General features: G+C 52.8%; 1 protein-coding gene across 1 annotated transcript in view; it reads right to left on the bottom strand.

Annotated features, from left to right (window-relative positions):
• The window catches only part of BMP8B (bone morphogenetic protein 8b), a 30,981-nt gene extending 17,465 nt beyond the window's left edge, over nucleotides 1-13,516 (bottom strand). The window contains exon 1 of the mRNA XM_081492066.1: nucleotides 13,180-13,516. Within this exon, the coding sequence (XP_081348192.1) occupies nucleotides 13,180-13,516 (337 nt within the window). The remainder of the gene's footprint in view (nucleotides 1-13,179) is intronic.
• Nucleotides 13,517-14,002: the final 486 nt, after the last annotated feature.

Genomic DNA, 14,002 nt, shown 5'->3' with positions numbered 1-14,002 from the left:
CCAGCTTTCCTCACGAAGTCATGAAAGGACTTAGTAAACAGTCAGGCAACAGACTGGGAGGAATGGCTGTTCAGTAGGAGTTTGGGATGAGCTTGACTTGCCATCTCCTAACTTTGAGTGAAGATGTGAGATGTCAGCAGTTCCAAGGCCAAGCGGTGGAGGGGAAGGGGAGAATTTGAGTGATTGTTATCTAAATAAATGTACTCATCATTCATTTATTAATCCATTCATTTATCAAGTTCAATTTATAAACAAATTTATCAAGTTCTTACTGTATGTGAAAGCATACTGTTCTAAGCACTGGGAACACAGCAGTGAACAAGACAGAACCAGACCGTGCATTCAAGGGACTTTTCTGGTTGTCCAGTGGCTAAGACTCCGTGCTCTCAATGCAGGAGGCCCAGGGACCATCCCTGGTCAGGGACCTAGATCCCACATGCGATTACTAAATATCCTGGGGCTTCCCCTGTGGCTTGGCAGTAAAGAACCCGCCTACAATGTCGGAGACACGGGTTCGATCCCTAGGTCGGGAAGATCCCCTGGAGAAGGGAATGGCAACCCACACTCCAGTATTCTTGCCTGGGAAATCCCATGGACAGAGGAGCCTGGCGGGCTACAGTCCATGGGGTCACAAGGGTCAGACATGACTTAGTGACTAAACCACCACCATGCTGCAGCTAAGACCCAGTGTAGCCAAATAAATAAATTGAAATGTTCTTTTTAAAAGAACACATTCATAGTGTTTCCAGTCTAATGAGGGAGACAGAATGGAAACAAACAAGTAAAATAGGGGGTGTCATTTCTATTGTAAGTGAACTACAAAGCGATCTGGGCTCAAGGAATTGGAAGGGGTGGGGGGCTTGTCTGTGGGCGCTTAGTATGACCTGCGAGAAGGAAATAAGTAAGTGCAGTTGTGCATCGTCCCATATATGGTGCTGACAGGAATACCATGGAGAGGACTTTGGGCAACATGTTTCTGCAATATCCTGAATTTATCCTTTGACACAAGAGTTCCAAAGACACACTGGCAAAAATATGAAAGGACAGCCACAAAGCTCTTCACTGGGCACAGGGAGAAGACAAAGCTACGTCTGGCTCCACAGGCACATTTTTGTTTTCTGAAAACTATAAAAGCTGCCCAAAATGTTCAATCACTGATCCAGCTTTTCTGCCTGGGGTGTGTGCTCAGTTGCTCAGTCATGTCTGGCTCTTTGGAACCCCATGGACTGTAGCCCGCCAGGCTCCTCTGTCTATGGAATTCTCCAGGCAAGAATACTGGAGAGGGTTGCCATTTCCTTCTGTCTGGGGAAGCAGCAGCAAATGAATCTACCTCCTAGATCACCTTAATGTGGCCCTCCAAACAATGAGCAGTCATGATTCACCAGTGAGTGCTAAATGGAGCCTCAGTCTTCTCCTCCAGCCTCTGATAAACCACCTCCAGGTTCCCCGGCTGAGAGAAGGGCCCTCTGTGGGCAGGAGGCGGCCTCCACCACCATGTCCGTGATCCTCATTCTGCCTTTCCACTTCTGAGGCTCTGCACCCACCACTCACAGGCTAGAGCTCCAGATGCCACACCCTATGTCCACCGCCCAAAACCTACATAGGCTTTGGTTATTTTTGTGCCTTCAGCAAAATTTACAGTCACCCAGACAATCTGAATCTTATTTCTGACCAAAAAAGTAAGACTTCAAAAGACACCCACTTCCTCCAGTTTGCTGTGGCTGCTAGAGCCTGGAATCTTCTGCCCTGACAGTCCTTCCTCAACCCCTTCCCCAGCCCCTCAGGGCCCATGGGAGGGTCTTAAGCTTGGCTCTGCTTCCAGGCCTCCCGAGCTGGCCTGGCCCATCCTCATGGTCTCCTGGGCCCTCTGGTGTAAACACCCTCCCCTGGAGACCCTCCTTGAAGCCCTCTCCCAGGGGTTGGCCCATCCCACCAAGTATAAAGGCTACTTTCTTCTCGGTCCAGCTGTAGCAGCCCCCTTGCCCTCCCCTGACCCCACACATCAGCCTGCCAGTCTCTCCCTTTCCTTGTCCCGGGGTCCCCATCCCTTGCTCATCTGTCCTCTGGACGGTGACCAATTTGAGGGCAGAGACTAAACAATTGGGTGGAATCGGGAGGCCTCGGAGTTCTGCTTGTCCAGCCCCTCGTGTCCCCGGGGCTCAGAGAGGGGATGTCTGGCCCCTCTTCCCAAGGGCCCCTGGTTCCCAGGACAGTGACTCAGTGTCCAGCAGTGAAGCCTCTGAACTGAGGTGTCCTGCTGGTCTGGGAGTGGCTTCCAGGTCACCTTGGGCCTCCATCTGAAGCCACCCATGTTCTCAATTTGCTGTAGGACTCGCCTCTGTTCACAGCCCGACAAGGAGGACAGGCTCCCTCGGGGCCCCGGAGGCGGACGGGCTGGGCCTGTCTGGCTGGTCCCACCAGTAATGAAGCCAAGGGGCCCCTCAGACCTAAGACAAGACCCAGGTCTCCGCAGCCCGGAGGTCCCCCCGCCGTGGACTCCATCACCTCCTGGTCCTGCCTCTTGAAGGGCTCCCTCCCACCCAGGAATCTGAGCACTGCCAAGAGGAGGCCCCTGCTTCATTCTGGGGCATTTTTAGTCAGTTCTCATTACTGACTTTTTCAGGACCTGTTTCCATAAATGGCTCCATGCTCATAATTACCATCCAGACCTCAGCCGGCTTCAGAGCCCAAATTAAAAGGGGCACCCGCCCGCCGTACCACATCAAGCCCGCCACGGCCAAAAATAGATCCCAGGAGATGTCAGCAATGAGGATGCGGCTCCTCAAGGTCAACCCGGGAAAGACCCGAACTGTGGGGCTTTCCAGAAGGACGTGGTCATGGTGACACACGCCCTCTGTCCCACGGAGAGTGCGTGCCCATGAGCACTGGCCGTGTCCTCCCTACCTGTGCCTGCCTCACCCCCGGGGTGGGGGGCGGGGGGCGCGTTCTTTGGTGGGAGCTGGAACTGAGGCCCAGGGGGGCAGAGGACGGCCGGGCGTCATGTGTCAGGTTAGGGGGTCTTTCACGTGGAATTGCAGACTTGGAGCCTGTGTGAAATGAGTGGACCTGGACTTGCTCTGGTGGTGATACTGGGATGAGGGGGGGGTCACCTGTTCACAAGGTTCTTCCATCAACAGGTGCCCAAGAGTGACCTGCTGAGGCCACGGTCCTCCAGGCAGGGCCCTGCGGGGACTCGGGTCCCGGAGGAGGGACGGGTGATCCGCACAGACGGGGAGGCTGGCCCTGCTCTATGCTCCTTCTCCCGGCTCTCGGTGCTCCCTGCCTGCCGCCGCTTCTTCCCCTCAGCGTGGCCGTCTGCCCTGAGAGCTGGCCACACAGGGATGGGGGGAGGGCTGAGGAGAAGGCATGAGAGTCAGGTTTGGTCCCTGCTTTCAGGTTGCTCATGGTTTCTTGGCAGGGTGGCGGAGGTGGGGGCATTCTGGGCATTTTTGTTCATCGTTAGTTAACTGTGTTAGTTAGCTATTGCTGTGTAACAAATCACCCCAAATGTAGCAGCTGAGAACAACCAGCACTTACTATTTCACATGGTTTCTGAAGGTCAGGAATCCAGGCACTTAGCTGGGTGACTCTGGCTCAGGGTCTCTCACGAGGTGACAGGCAAGCTGTTGGGTGGGGCTGAGGTCTCTGGAGACCTGACTGGGATGAACAGATCCTCAGCTCATGCTTGGGGCTGAGGGTATCAGCCTCCCACTGTGGACCTCTCACATGATCTTCCCTCAGGATGAGCTAACTTGGGGGTGGGGGGTGCAGGGCACATATAGAGCCCTAGATGGAAGCTGCAGTCTTTTATAACCTAATCTTGAAAGTGACACAGCATCCCTATTGTCACACAGACCAGCTCTGACCCAATGCTGGGGCGGGGGGGGCGGGGCATGAGGATGTGAAAACCAGGAGGCAGCGTTCTTTGAGAGCCATGTTGGAGGCTGGCAACCACAGCAACCCTGAGAAAGAAGCATTATTCACTGCGTTTTAGAGCTGAGAACACTGAAGATCAGAGAAGGTGGCCAATTTGCACAAGACCACACCCAGAATCCCCAAGGTGGGAGGAGAATCTAGGTGTGTCTGTCTGCAAAGTCTACCTTCCTTCTCCTCATCTAAGGCTTTGGCAGGTCAGGGACGTGTCAAGGGAACACCGTGGGGTTGCACCGGACTAGAACTGAATACTGAGTACTAAGCTGGCAAGAAGAAACACACAGAAGGACCTCAAGCAAGATAAGCCATGAGTGGATTTTCACGTGAGGAACTGGAGTTCCAAGAACAGACCAAGAGCTTCTTCACCTCCATGTCTCCCCTCTGCTTCTTCACCTTCTCCTCTCATCCCCTTCTAACTAAATTCTATCCTTCTTTCAAGGTTCAGCATAACCTCCACCTCCTCCCAACACTTCCCTGTCCCCCAGCCAAGAGGCCATTCCTCCCCGTCTCTGGCCTTGTTCATCTTCCACTGATGAGGGAGGGATCTGGTCTCTCTTCTGCAGTACTGAGCCTTCATGCTCACATCTGAGTGGGGAAATGGCCATTTCTCTCACTTGGTGATCATTTACATTGGGTTGTCTGTGGGCCTGTCTTTCCCAGTGTAATGAGCGGACCTTGGGCTCAACTCCACTTTTCTGCGGGCGCCAAGATAACCAGGGAGGGCTAGAGCACACACTGGGTTCCCAGGAGTGCTTGTGAGGGAATGACCACAGTCTGAAGGGTCCAACTTTCTCCATACCTGAGTCTTGCAGCCTTTGGCTTCCGCAGAATCCTTCCTGTACTTGGAGCCCTAGGCTGTTCTGAAGGAATGGCTGCTGCTCAGGGGACAGAGCCAGCAGTCAAAGAAAATAACTGTGCCTTACTTTAGCTCTTGTCACTACCAGCTGGACTTACTGGGGCTAAAAACAAACAAACTGAACTAACATTTACTGAGCATTTATCAGGTACTGTTTCAGCCCTTTATATAGAGTAAATTGTTTAACGCTCACAGCCATCCTAGGATGGCTATATTACAGATGAGGAATCTGAGGCACAGAGCAGTAAATAACTTACATTAAAATCAAATAAATAGGGGACTTCCCTGGTGGTCCAGTGGTTAAGAATCCACCTGCCCATGCAGGGGACACGGTTTTGAACCCTGGTCTGGGAAGATCGCACGTGCCAAGGGGCAACTAAGCCCACATGCCACAACTATTGTACCCGGAGCCCATGTTCTCCAACAAGAGAAGCCGCCGCAATAAGAAGCCTGCAAACAACTAGAGAGGAACTTCCGCTCACCGCATCTAGAGAAAGTCTGCACAGCAACGAAGACCCAGTGCAGCCATAAATAAGTATATGTATTAAAAATCATATAAATATATCCTAGGTCAGACTTCCCGGGCAACAGACTAAGTGGGAGGGTTTAGTGGAGGGGGTTTTTGTAGGGAATGCAGGGAGCAGGAGTGGGCACAGGTGATGCAATCACAAAAGGGCCAAGCCCACTCCAGCTGCATGGGCAGCTCTGGGGCTGATGGCCCTTCAGAACTGTCCCTCCTTGAGGCAACGAGGCTGGGCATTTATATTCTGATAAGCCTGTCACTGGATGTGGGGTGACCCCAGGGAGGGTGCCCAACCTTAAGCAAGAAGCTCGTGGATTGATGCCTAGGGACAGACCCACCCTCTAGGCAGCTGGAGCAATGAGTAGGGACAGATCCACCCTCTAGGCAGCTGGGGCAATGAGTGACTCAACCCCAAAGAGAAGATCTGGGCAGCACCATAGCATGCTCTAGGAAGTACACAGTGGAGTGGGGATCTAATCCTGGTACTGTGCTCTTACCACTCAGCTCCAGGTCCTCAAATGAATGATGGAGGCGGAAAGGTAGATAAACACAGCAGGCTCTTCCTCATCATTCTGGCTGCCATTTATCGAGCAGTGCCAAGCACTTGCTTGGAGAAGGAGGTGGCAACCCATTCCAGTGTTCTTGCCTGGAAAATCCCATGGATGGAGGAGCCTGGCAGGCTACAGTCCATGGGATTGCAAAGAGTCGGACATGACTGACTTCACTTTTCAAGCACTTGCTAAGTTTTTCAGTGTCTTAACCTACTTATTTAACCATTGCACTATGATACAGATATTATTTATCCTGAGTTTTAGAATGAGGAGGGACTTCCCTGGAGTTCCAGTGGCTAAGACTCCTCGCTGCCAGTGCAGAGGGCCAGAGTTCAATTCTTGGCCAGGGAACTAGATCCCACATGCCACAGCTGAGAGTTCACATGCTGCAACTAAAGATCCCACATGCTGCAACGAAGGTCAAACATCCCATGTGCTGCAACAAAGACCCGGTCCAGCCAAAGAAATAAAAATAAATAAAAATGAGGAAATTGAGATGCCAAGACTTTAAGTAAGCTATTCAAAATTTCACAGATCTCGAGTAGCAGACCTTGAATTAAAACCTGGTCTTCCGCGCTCTGCTCTCCCATTACCAAGGCAGACCCTCTTTGCTGCTGTGACCCGGCTCTCATAGCTGCTCCTTTGAATCTGGGTACCTGGGACCTTGGGTCAGTCACTTAGACTCTGACACTCTACCCGTCTGTCACCTAGGGGCAATAGTAGTCACTTACCCCAGAAGAGTGAGAAAAGACCAAGAAGATGGGGGCTGGAGAGGAGAAGTCAGTCATCAGGGATTCACAGGGCTCACCATCCTGGTGGCAGATAGGGCTTTGGAGAAAAGAGAGCCATCTCCAACTCGTGGAAACCATCAACAAAATGAAAAGGCAATCTACTAAACAGGAGAAAATATGTGCAAACCACATACCTGATAAGGGGTTAATATCCAAAACATATAAAGAACACCTACAATGCAACAGCAAAAAACCTCAAACAATCCAGTTTTTCAAATGAGCAGAGGAACTGAATAGACCTTTTCCCAAAGAAGATATACAAATGGCCAACAGGACCAAAACCACAATGAGATATCACCTCACACCTCTTTGAATGGCTGTTGTCAAAAAGATAAGAGATAGTGAATGCAGGAAAAAGGGAACTCTTGTGCATTCTTGGTGGTAATGTAAATTGGTGCAGCCATTATGGAAAATAGTATAGAGGTCCCTAAAAAAATTAAAAATAGAACTACCATATGATCCAGCAATCCCACTTCTGGATATATATCCAAAGGAAATAAAAAGGAAATATCAAGGAGTAGAAAAAGTATAACTATGTATTCAACACAAAGATTGAATCATTATGTTGTACACCTAAAACTGATATATGATGTCACTTATATCTCAGTTTTTTAAAAAAGTGAGCTATCTGTACTCCCATGTTCATTGCAGCACTATTCACAATAGCCAAGACATGGAAACAACCTCAGTGTCCATCTACGGATGAATAAAGAAGATATGGCAGGGACTTGCTTGTCAGTTCAGTGGTAAAGAATCTGCTTTCCAATGCAGGGAACATGGGTTTAGTGCCTGCTCAGGGAACTAAGATCCCACATGCTGTGGGGCAACTAAGTCCATGTGCCACTAAGGAGAAGCACACACAATGCAACAAAAGATCCCAGATGCTGCAGCTAAGACCCAAGGCAGCCAAATAAGTAGATAAATATTTTTTAAAAGATACAGCATATATATATAAATATAATATCTATGTGTGTATATATATATATACACAGATATATGAATGTTATTCAGCTATGAGAGAAAAGGAAATCCTGTCATTTTCAACAAATGGATTGAAACTTGAGAGTATTATGCTAAGTGAAATAAGCCAGAGAAAGACATATATGACATGGTATCACTTATATGTGGGTTTAAAAAAAAAGTCAAAAGAGTAGAAAAAGTGTGTGCCAGGAGCTGGGGATGGGAGAAATAGGGAGAGGTTGGTAAGACAGTACAAACTTTTAGTTATAAATTGAATAACGTCTGAGGATCTAGTGTAAAATATGGTGACTACAATTGATAATACTGTGTTGTATAACTGAAATTTGCTAAAAGAGTAGAAGTTAAATGTTCTCACATATGCAAAAAGAGGATACATAGGTGAAGTGATGAAATGTGTTAACTGGATGGGGGGGGTGTTCTACCATCCTGAGGTACACTTTAAATAACTTAGAATTTTATATGTCAATTATACTTCAATAAAGTTGAAATATCATAAAGGAAATAAGCCCTGAGTATTCATTGGAAGGACTGATGCTGAAGCTGAAGCTCCAATACTTTGGCCACCAGATGTGATGAGCCGACTCATTAGAAAAGGCCCTGATGCTGGGAAAGAGTGAGGGCAAGAGGAGAAGGGGACGCCAGAGGATGAGATGGTTGGATGGCATCATGGACTCAATGGGCATGAGTCTGAGCAAACTCCGGGAGATGGTGAAGGACAAGGGAGCCTGGCATGCTGCAGTCCATGGGATTGCAGAGTCTGACATGACCTAGCAACTGAACAACAACAACAAAGTTGAAATGAAAATAAATAAATGAAAGGTAGATAGACAAAAAGAGAAATATTGTAGTCATTCCAATATTTGACTTCCAAGATGGATAAAGGATTTATTAAGTGAAAGACAAAATGGCAAACCAGCAGGCACTAAGATCCCACTTAAGAGCTTAGAAAAGATTAACACAAATTGATTTAAAAAAAAAAAAAAAAATCAGAGCTAAGGACTTCCCTGGTGGTCCAGTGGCTAAAATACACCTTTCAAGAGACACAGGCTCAATCCCTGGTCTGGGAAGATCCCACATGCTGTGAAGCAACTAAGCCCGTGTGCCATAACTACTGAGCCCTTATGCCACAACTAGAGAATTTGTGCACTGCAACAAAAGATACTGCATGATGCAACTAAGCCCCAACGCAGCCAAATTAACTAATTGCAAAAAATCAGGGCTGGTTGTGGGGAGGGTTATGCTAAAGGATTAAGACACTGGTTCTCTCTGAGGTACACAGAAGATTACTAGAGGCTTCCATATTATATATTTCTAGACACATGGTCTGAATTTTCTATAATGAAACTCTATAATGAATTTATATGGCATAAATTTTCTAGTGAACATGCATTAGTTCTGTAAATCCCCAAACAAAGATATTTTAAAAATCATGTCCTAGTTTACAACAAAGTCTCACATTTAATACAGTCCAACTCAGTAGCACATACTGCACCTAATGATGGGCCCTGGGCCAGGGGAAGAAGCCACTTCTGTGTAGGCCAAGAGCAGAAGATACATAGGCAGGAAGATGACCAGCGGTGTGGCCTCAGGAAAACCACCTAGCTTCTCTGAGCCTTTTAAAACAAAGATGTGACAGTAATTGTGAGATGAGATGAAAGGACAGACGTGGAAATTCTGGGTGTGTGGTCATCACTGGGTGTCAGCTCACACAATCCCTGAACAGCCTCCAGGGAGGGTACTGTGAGTATCGCCGTTTACAGAGGAGGAGACTGAGGTTCCGAGAGGTGGACTGGAGAGTCCAGATCACACTGAGAGTAGGAGGTGGAGTCAAGAAGCAAATTCTGAGTCCAGGTCAGAACCCCCAGCCCAGTCCTGCCTGTCCTCACACTGTCCTTCCCCTCCTGATACCCAGAGAGGGTGTCACTGTGTGGACCAGGTGACAGTCACCTTGCAGGTGATGTACAGTTATATGTCTCTCCCACCAGAAGGTCGGCTCCACAGAGGGCCTTTGTTTCGTCCCCTCTTATGTTCCAGGAACTAGAATGGAGCCTGGCACACAGCAAGTACCACATGACTGTTTTTTGCGTGAATTCAGGAAAATATGAAAGAACTCTGTAGTAAGGAACCAAAGTAAGTGACCCCGGGGTTCATGGAGGTGAAGGGTCACTCCTTCAAGGTCAGGGGGCTGAACAGAATCCGGGCAGGCCCCTCACTCCCACGGAGCCCTGCCTCTCCCGAATCCAAGAGCCTCAGCTCTCTCACACCCTCTCCTCAGCTGCTCGGGACCACGGGAATGAGTGAGTCCAGCTCAGGGAAGGGTCAGGACAAAGGAGAAGACGATCCCGTTCAGTTCTGACTACACGTCAGTCTGCAGTGCGGTTTGTGGCTCAGTTTCTCAATCTGGAGCATGGGCACCCCTGCTCCGCGGACAGGAGGTGGGGAAGGATTCAGGAGGAACATGAGAGGTGTCTCTCCTGCCTCTCTCCAGAGGGGCCGGGCCAGCCTGCGACCCTCGGGGTCCAGCCAGTCACACCTGAGCTGGGCGGAGGGGTGGGCGGTGTGCTGAGAAGGGACCAGATAAGGGAGGGCCGTGCAAGAATCCATGGCGGGCCCGGGAGGGCCAAGACCCTGGGTGCTGCCTCCCAGCTCAGGGTCTCCTCCCCGGAGCTCAGGTGACACCAGGGACCAGCTCTGTCCTCTCCTCGAGGTCCCAGCCCTCTCTCTGTGTCCTGGCCAAAGGGAGCCAAGAGTCCACGGGCGGAGACTGACAGGCAGGCCAGGCGGGCCAGGCTCTGACCACAGCCCTGGCCCCCAGCACAGGCTCCAGTCACGCCTCCAGTAGGCCCCTGAAGTGTCTGCTCGGACAGAGGCCCGACCCCCGGACGGGAGCCTTTGAGAGGCCCAGGCCTTCTGGTCCTACAGGTGCTGCTGATGGTCAGGGCCCAGCAAGCCCCAGGCCTGACCTCTCAGGAGCCAGTGAGGCGGGCAGCAGAGGGGAGCTGGAGGCCACGGGTGTGAGAGCCTCGGTGTGGGCGCTAACGCCACAGCGACTCTGCTGTTAGATTCCATGGTGGTTCAGGGCCCGCAGACCTTCAGGGGCCCAGGGGCCGGGGCCTCCAAAGGAGGAAACAACCCTGGTAGGTGCCTAATCCCCACATCAGCCCACGTAATTACCAGTTAAACCGCTCCAACTGAAGGAGTTTTACTAGTGCAATTAGTACATCAGCATAAAGAAGGCCCTCTGACAGCTGGCTGGACCTGCTCACGCACCAGGCTTCCCCTGAACAAAGATCGGCTTGTTAAACCACAGCGTCACAGGCCTTAGATCTCCATGAAACACGCAGAGGTGGCGTGGGAAGAAACTGGAATTTGGAATCCACAGTCTGGATGATACCTCGGATGTGCTGCGTAGCCCTGGGTTGCTTATTTAACCTCTCTGAGCCCATGGCTGGTAAAACACATTCACAAGTTGCTACAGGGATGAAATGAGTATTTAAAGGACTATGGAACTTCAAATGTTAATTTTTACTCAAAAACAGATAGGGACACTTTTGCTTAGCTTTAAAAATCTGTTTCTGGGTCTCGTGCATCTATACGACAGGTGAGGACATTTCCACACATCCACACCAAGGCTGAGCAGCAGCTAGGAGAGGCTGAGGTCAGCACTGACCAGGGCTGGGTTCCCCCTAAAAGAGGGCTGACTTTCTGCTCTATCAGCCTATCTCATAATAACTCTGAGGACAGACCACGAGGAGCCCCATTTTACAAGGACAGATCTGAGGCTCAGAGAGGGCAGGGACTTCCCCAGGACCACACAGCAGAGGCAGGAGGGGAACCAGGTCCTCCTGAGCTCAGGGTGCTGCTCAACTCACAGCAGCAGCTCCCACCAGGGCCGTGTACCCCTTGCCCCGGGGGTGCTGGGGGAAGAGGGACCTGGGCTAGGTGGTGACTCACACATGGAGGGTCCCGTGGGGGCATTCTCAGGGTGACTGTATTCATAGCTCTTCTTGATCCTGTGCCTGGAGTCAGCTTGTCACCAGCACAGAGCTCCAGCCTCAGTTCCACATATGGATGCCTCTGTCCCCAGCCCCCCACCCCACCTCTAACCAGGGAGGCGGCATCTAGAATCCACCAGCCCAAGTCCCAAGCTGGCATTGGGATCTCAGCAGAGGTTAACAGCTGCTTCCTGCTGCTTGCTCTCCCACCTGAGCCCATCACCAGCTGTTTGCGGGGAACAGGCTTCCCTGACAGTCCCCTCTTCTTGCCCTACCGTAGGAAGCAAATGGCTGAAGATGCATAAAACCTGCTGTCACTCTGACCCCTGGGTCCCTCTGTCGAAACCCCTCTGACAGCTCTTTCCACCATGAAAGCCTGCCCTCCTGACGCAGAACTGTCACCTCCTTGAGCCCAGGATGGAGGGCCAAACAACCTGGGCCTGTCCTGTCTCGGCTACACAGAGGTCACATTGTCCTGAGCAAGACACTGCCTCTCTGAGCTTCACTGTCCTCATCTGGGAGATGGGGATGAATATCATCTCTGCCAACAGGGTTTCCGGGAAGGTTACAAGGTGAAGGAAGGCTGGTGGCCCTGGCAGGGGGCCTCTCCCTGCTCTGGGTCCCACGGCTTTCCCCACCTGGGCCTGAGCTGTGGCCCTTGGTCTCCAGGTCTAGCCTGGTGTCTGTCTCAGCCCAGATCCATGCCCCTCACTGGCCACAGGAAGGAAGCAAAGCGGATGGGAGACCTATGTTCATGAATGTAGATTAAAGAAAGTTTAGTTATGGAAAAGGTGATCTTTGAGAACTTCAAGGGTAAATGGCTCCACGATTTGGAGTAAAGCTGGGCTTTGCCTGGGAGAACAAAGGGGGTTCAAACTGCCCATCGGGTCATTCACTGGGCCTGGACACTCATTCCTGACAAGCCAAGTCCCAGATGTGAGCCCAGGGTGATGAGACCGCAGTCTCTGCCCCACTGAGCTCAGTCCACGCCTTTCCCTCCCCTGCCCCCACCCCTAGGTGGCCCAGGGAAGAGGCTGCTCAGCGTGGGCTCAGGACATCTGGGTCCTCACCTCAACTCTGGTGCTCTGATGACGTGACAGGGTTTTCCACGCTGAACTTTGTCCTGCTCTTCATACCGCCCTTATCACAGTGACAGCATCACAGCCTCTGTTTACTCATCTGTCTCGCCAGGACCAGACTGTCTTCCTGGCACTACCCGGGTCCACCTGACACTACAAGAATCTTACCGTCGGGGGTATTCGGGGGGCGGGTGAAGGTGCACGCCTCTGGGACTCGCATTCCTCGTCCGTCCCTGCCGGTCCAGCAGCTCACCGACCCCCACATCCCTAAGACTTCGCTGCCCTGAGCCGGGCAGGTTTTCCTCCCGCAGGTCCTTGTCCACGACAAGGTGATTCCCCGCCCCCAGCAGGCGCTCCCCCTGCCCGAGGTGGCGCACACGCCCCTGCCGCTCGCGCTCATTCCCCGTGGGGCCATTCAGCCCTCCGCCTTCTCCCGGGGTCGCCGTCGCCCGCCTGGGGCCCGCGCTCACCCATGTTGACGAAGCTCATGACCAGGTCTGCGCGGCCCAGGCGCCGCTCGGGGGCCCCACCGTCCTCGTCGTCGTCGCCGGCCACGGCGCGGTACAGGTCGAGCATGAAGAGCGGCGCGGACGCCGGCAGCAGGGCGGCGGCGGGGGGCGCGCGGGGCCGGGGCCGCCCGGGCAGCCCGAGCACCGCCAGGATCTCGCGCTGCAGGTCGCGGCGCTCGCGCGGGCCCAGGCGGCGCTGCGGGCAGCCGAGCGGGGGTCGCGGGCCGGGGACGCCGCCGCCGCTCAGCGCGCACAGCGCCAGGCCCAGCAGCCAGAGCGGCCTGGGGCGCGCGGCCATGGCGGGACCCGGCGGCCTCACCGCGCGCGCATCCGCTCCCAGAGGGGCCCGGGTCGGGGCCGCCCCGATGGCGCGAGGCGGGCCTGGCTTGGGGCCGGCGGGACGGCGCGTGGGTCGCCCGCGAACGCGGCGCGGTCCCTAGAGCTCCCGGACCGTCGGCTGCGGCCGCACCGCCTCGGGCAGGGGCTCCTCCGGGAACCAGGGACGGTCGGCTAATCTGTCCGTTCCGCTGCGCCCGACAGTCCGACTGCTGCCGAGGCCGCTCAGTTTATTGGCGCAGCGAGAGCTACCATCGGGTTCGGGGAGGTGCGGACCGAGTCTGTACCGCGCGAGGGGCCACAGCTGCCTCTCTCTGTCCCGCTGGGAGCCGTCGGGTCCCGCCCCCCCGGACCCGACCAATGGGGGCGCAGGGGCGGGGACAAGGCTCGGAACCTGTGCCCCAGGAAGGGGTGCTGGGTGGCTGGTCGTGGCGCCCCCGAGGTGAGA

The sequence above is a fragment of the Giraffa tippelskirchi genome, chromosome 5, assembly GCF_054371585.1.
Source record: "Giraffa tippelskirchi isolate mGirTip1 chromosome 5, T2T-mGirTip1v1.2.pri, whole genome shotgun sequence".
Lineage (NCBI taxonomy): Eukaryota > Metazoa > Chordata > Mammalia > Artiodactyla > Giraffidae > Giraffa > Giraffa tippelskirchi.
The sequence above is the reverse complement of the archived record's forward strand: the minus strand, read 5'-3'. Positions and strand labels throughout refer to the sequence as shown.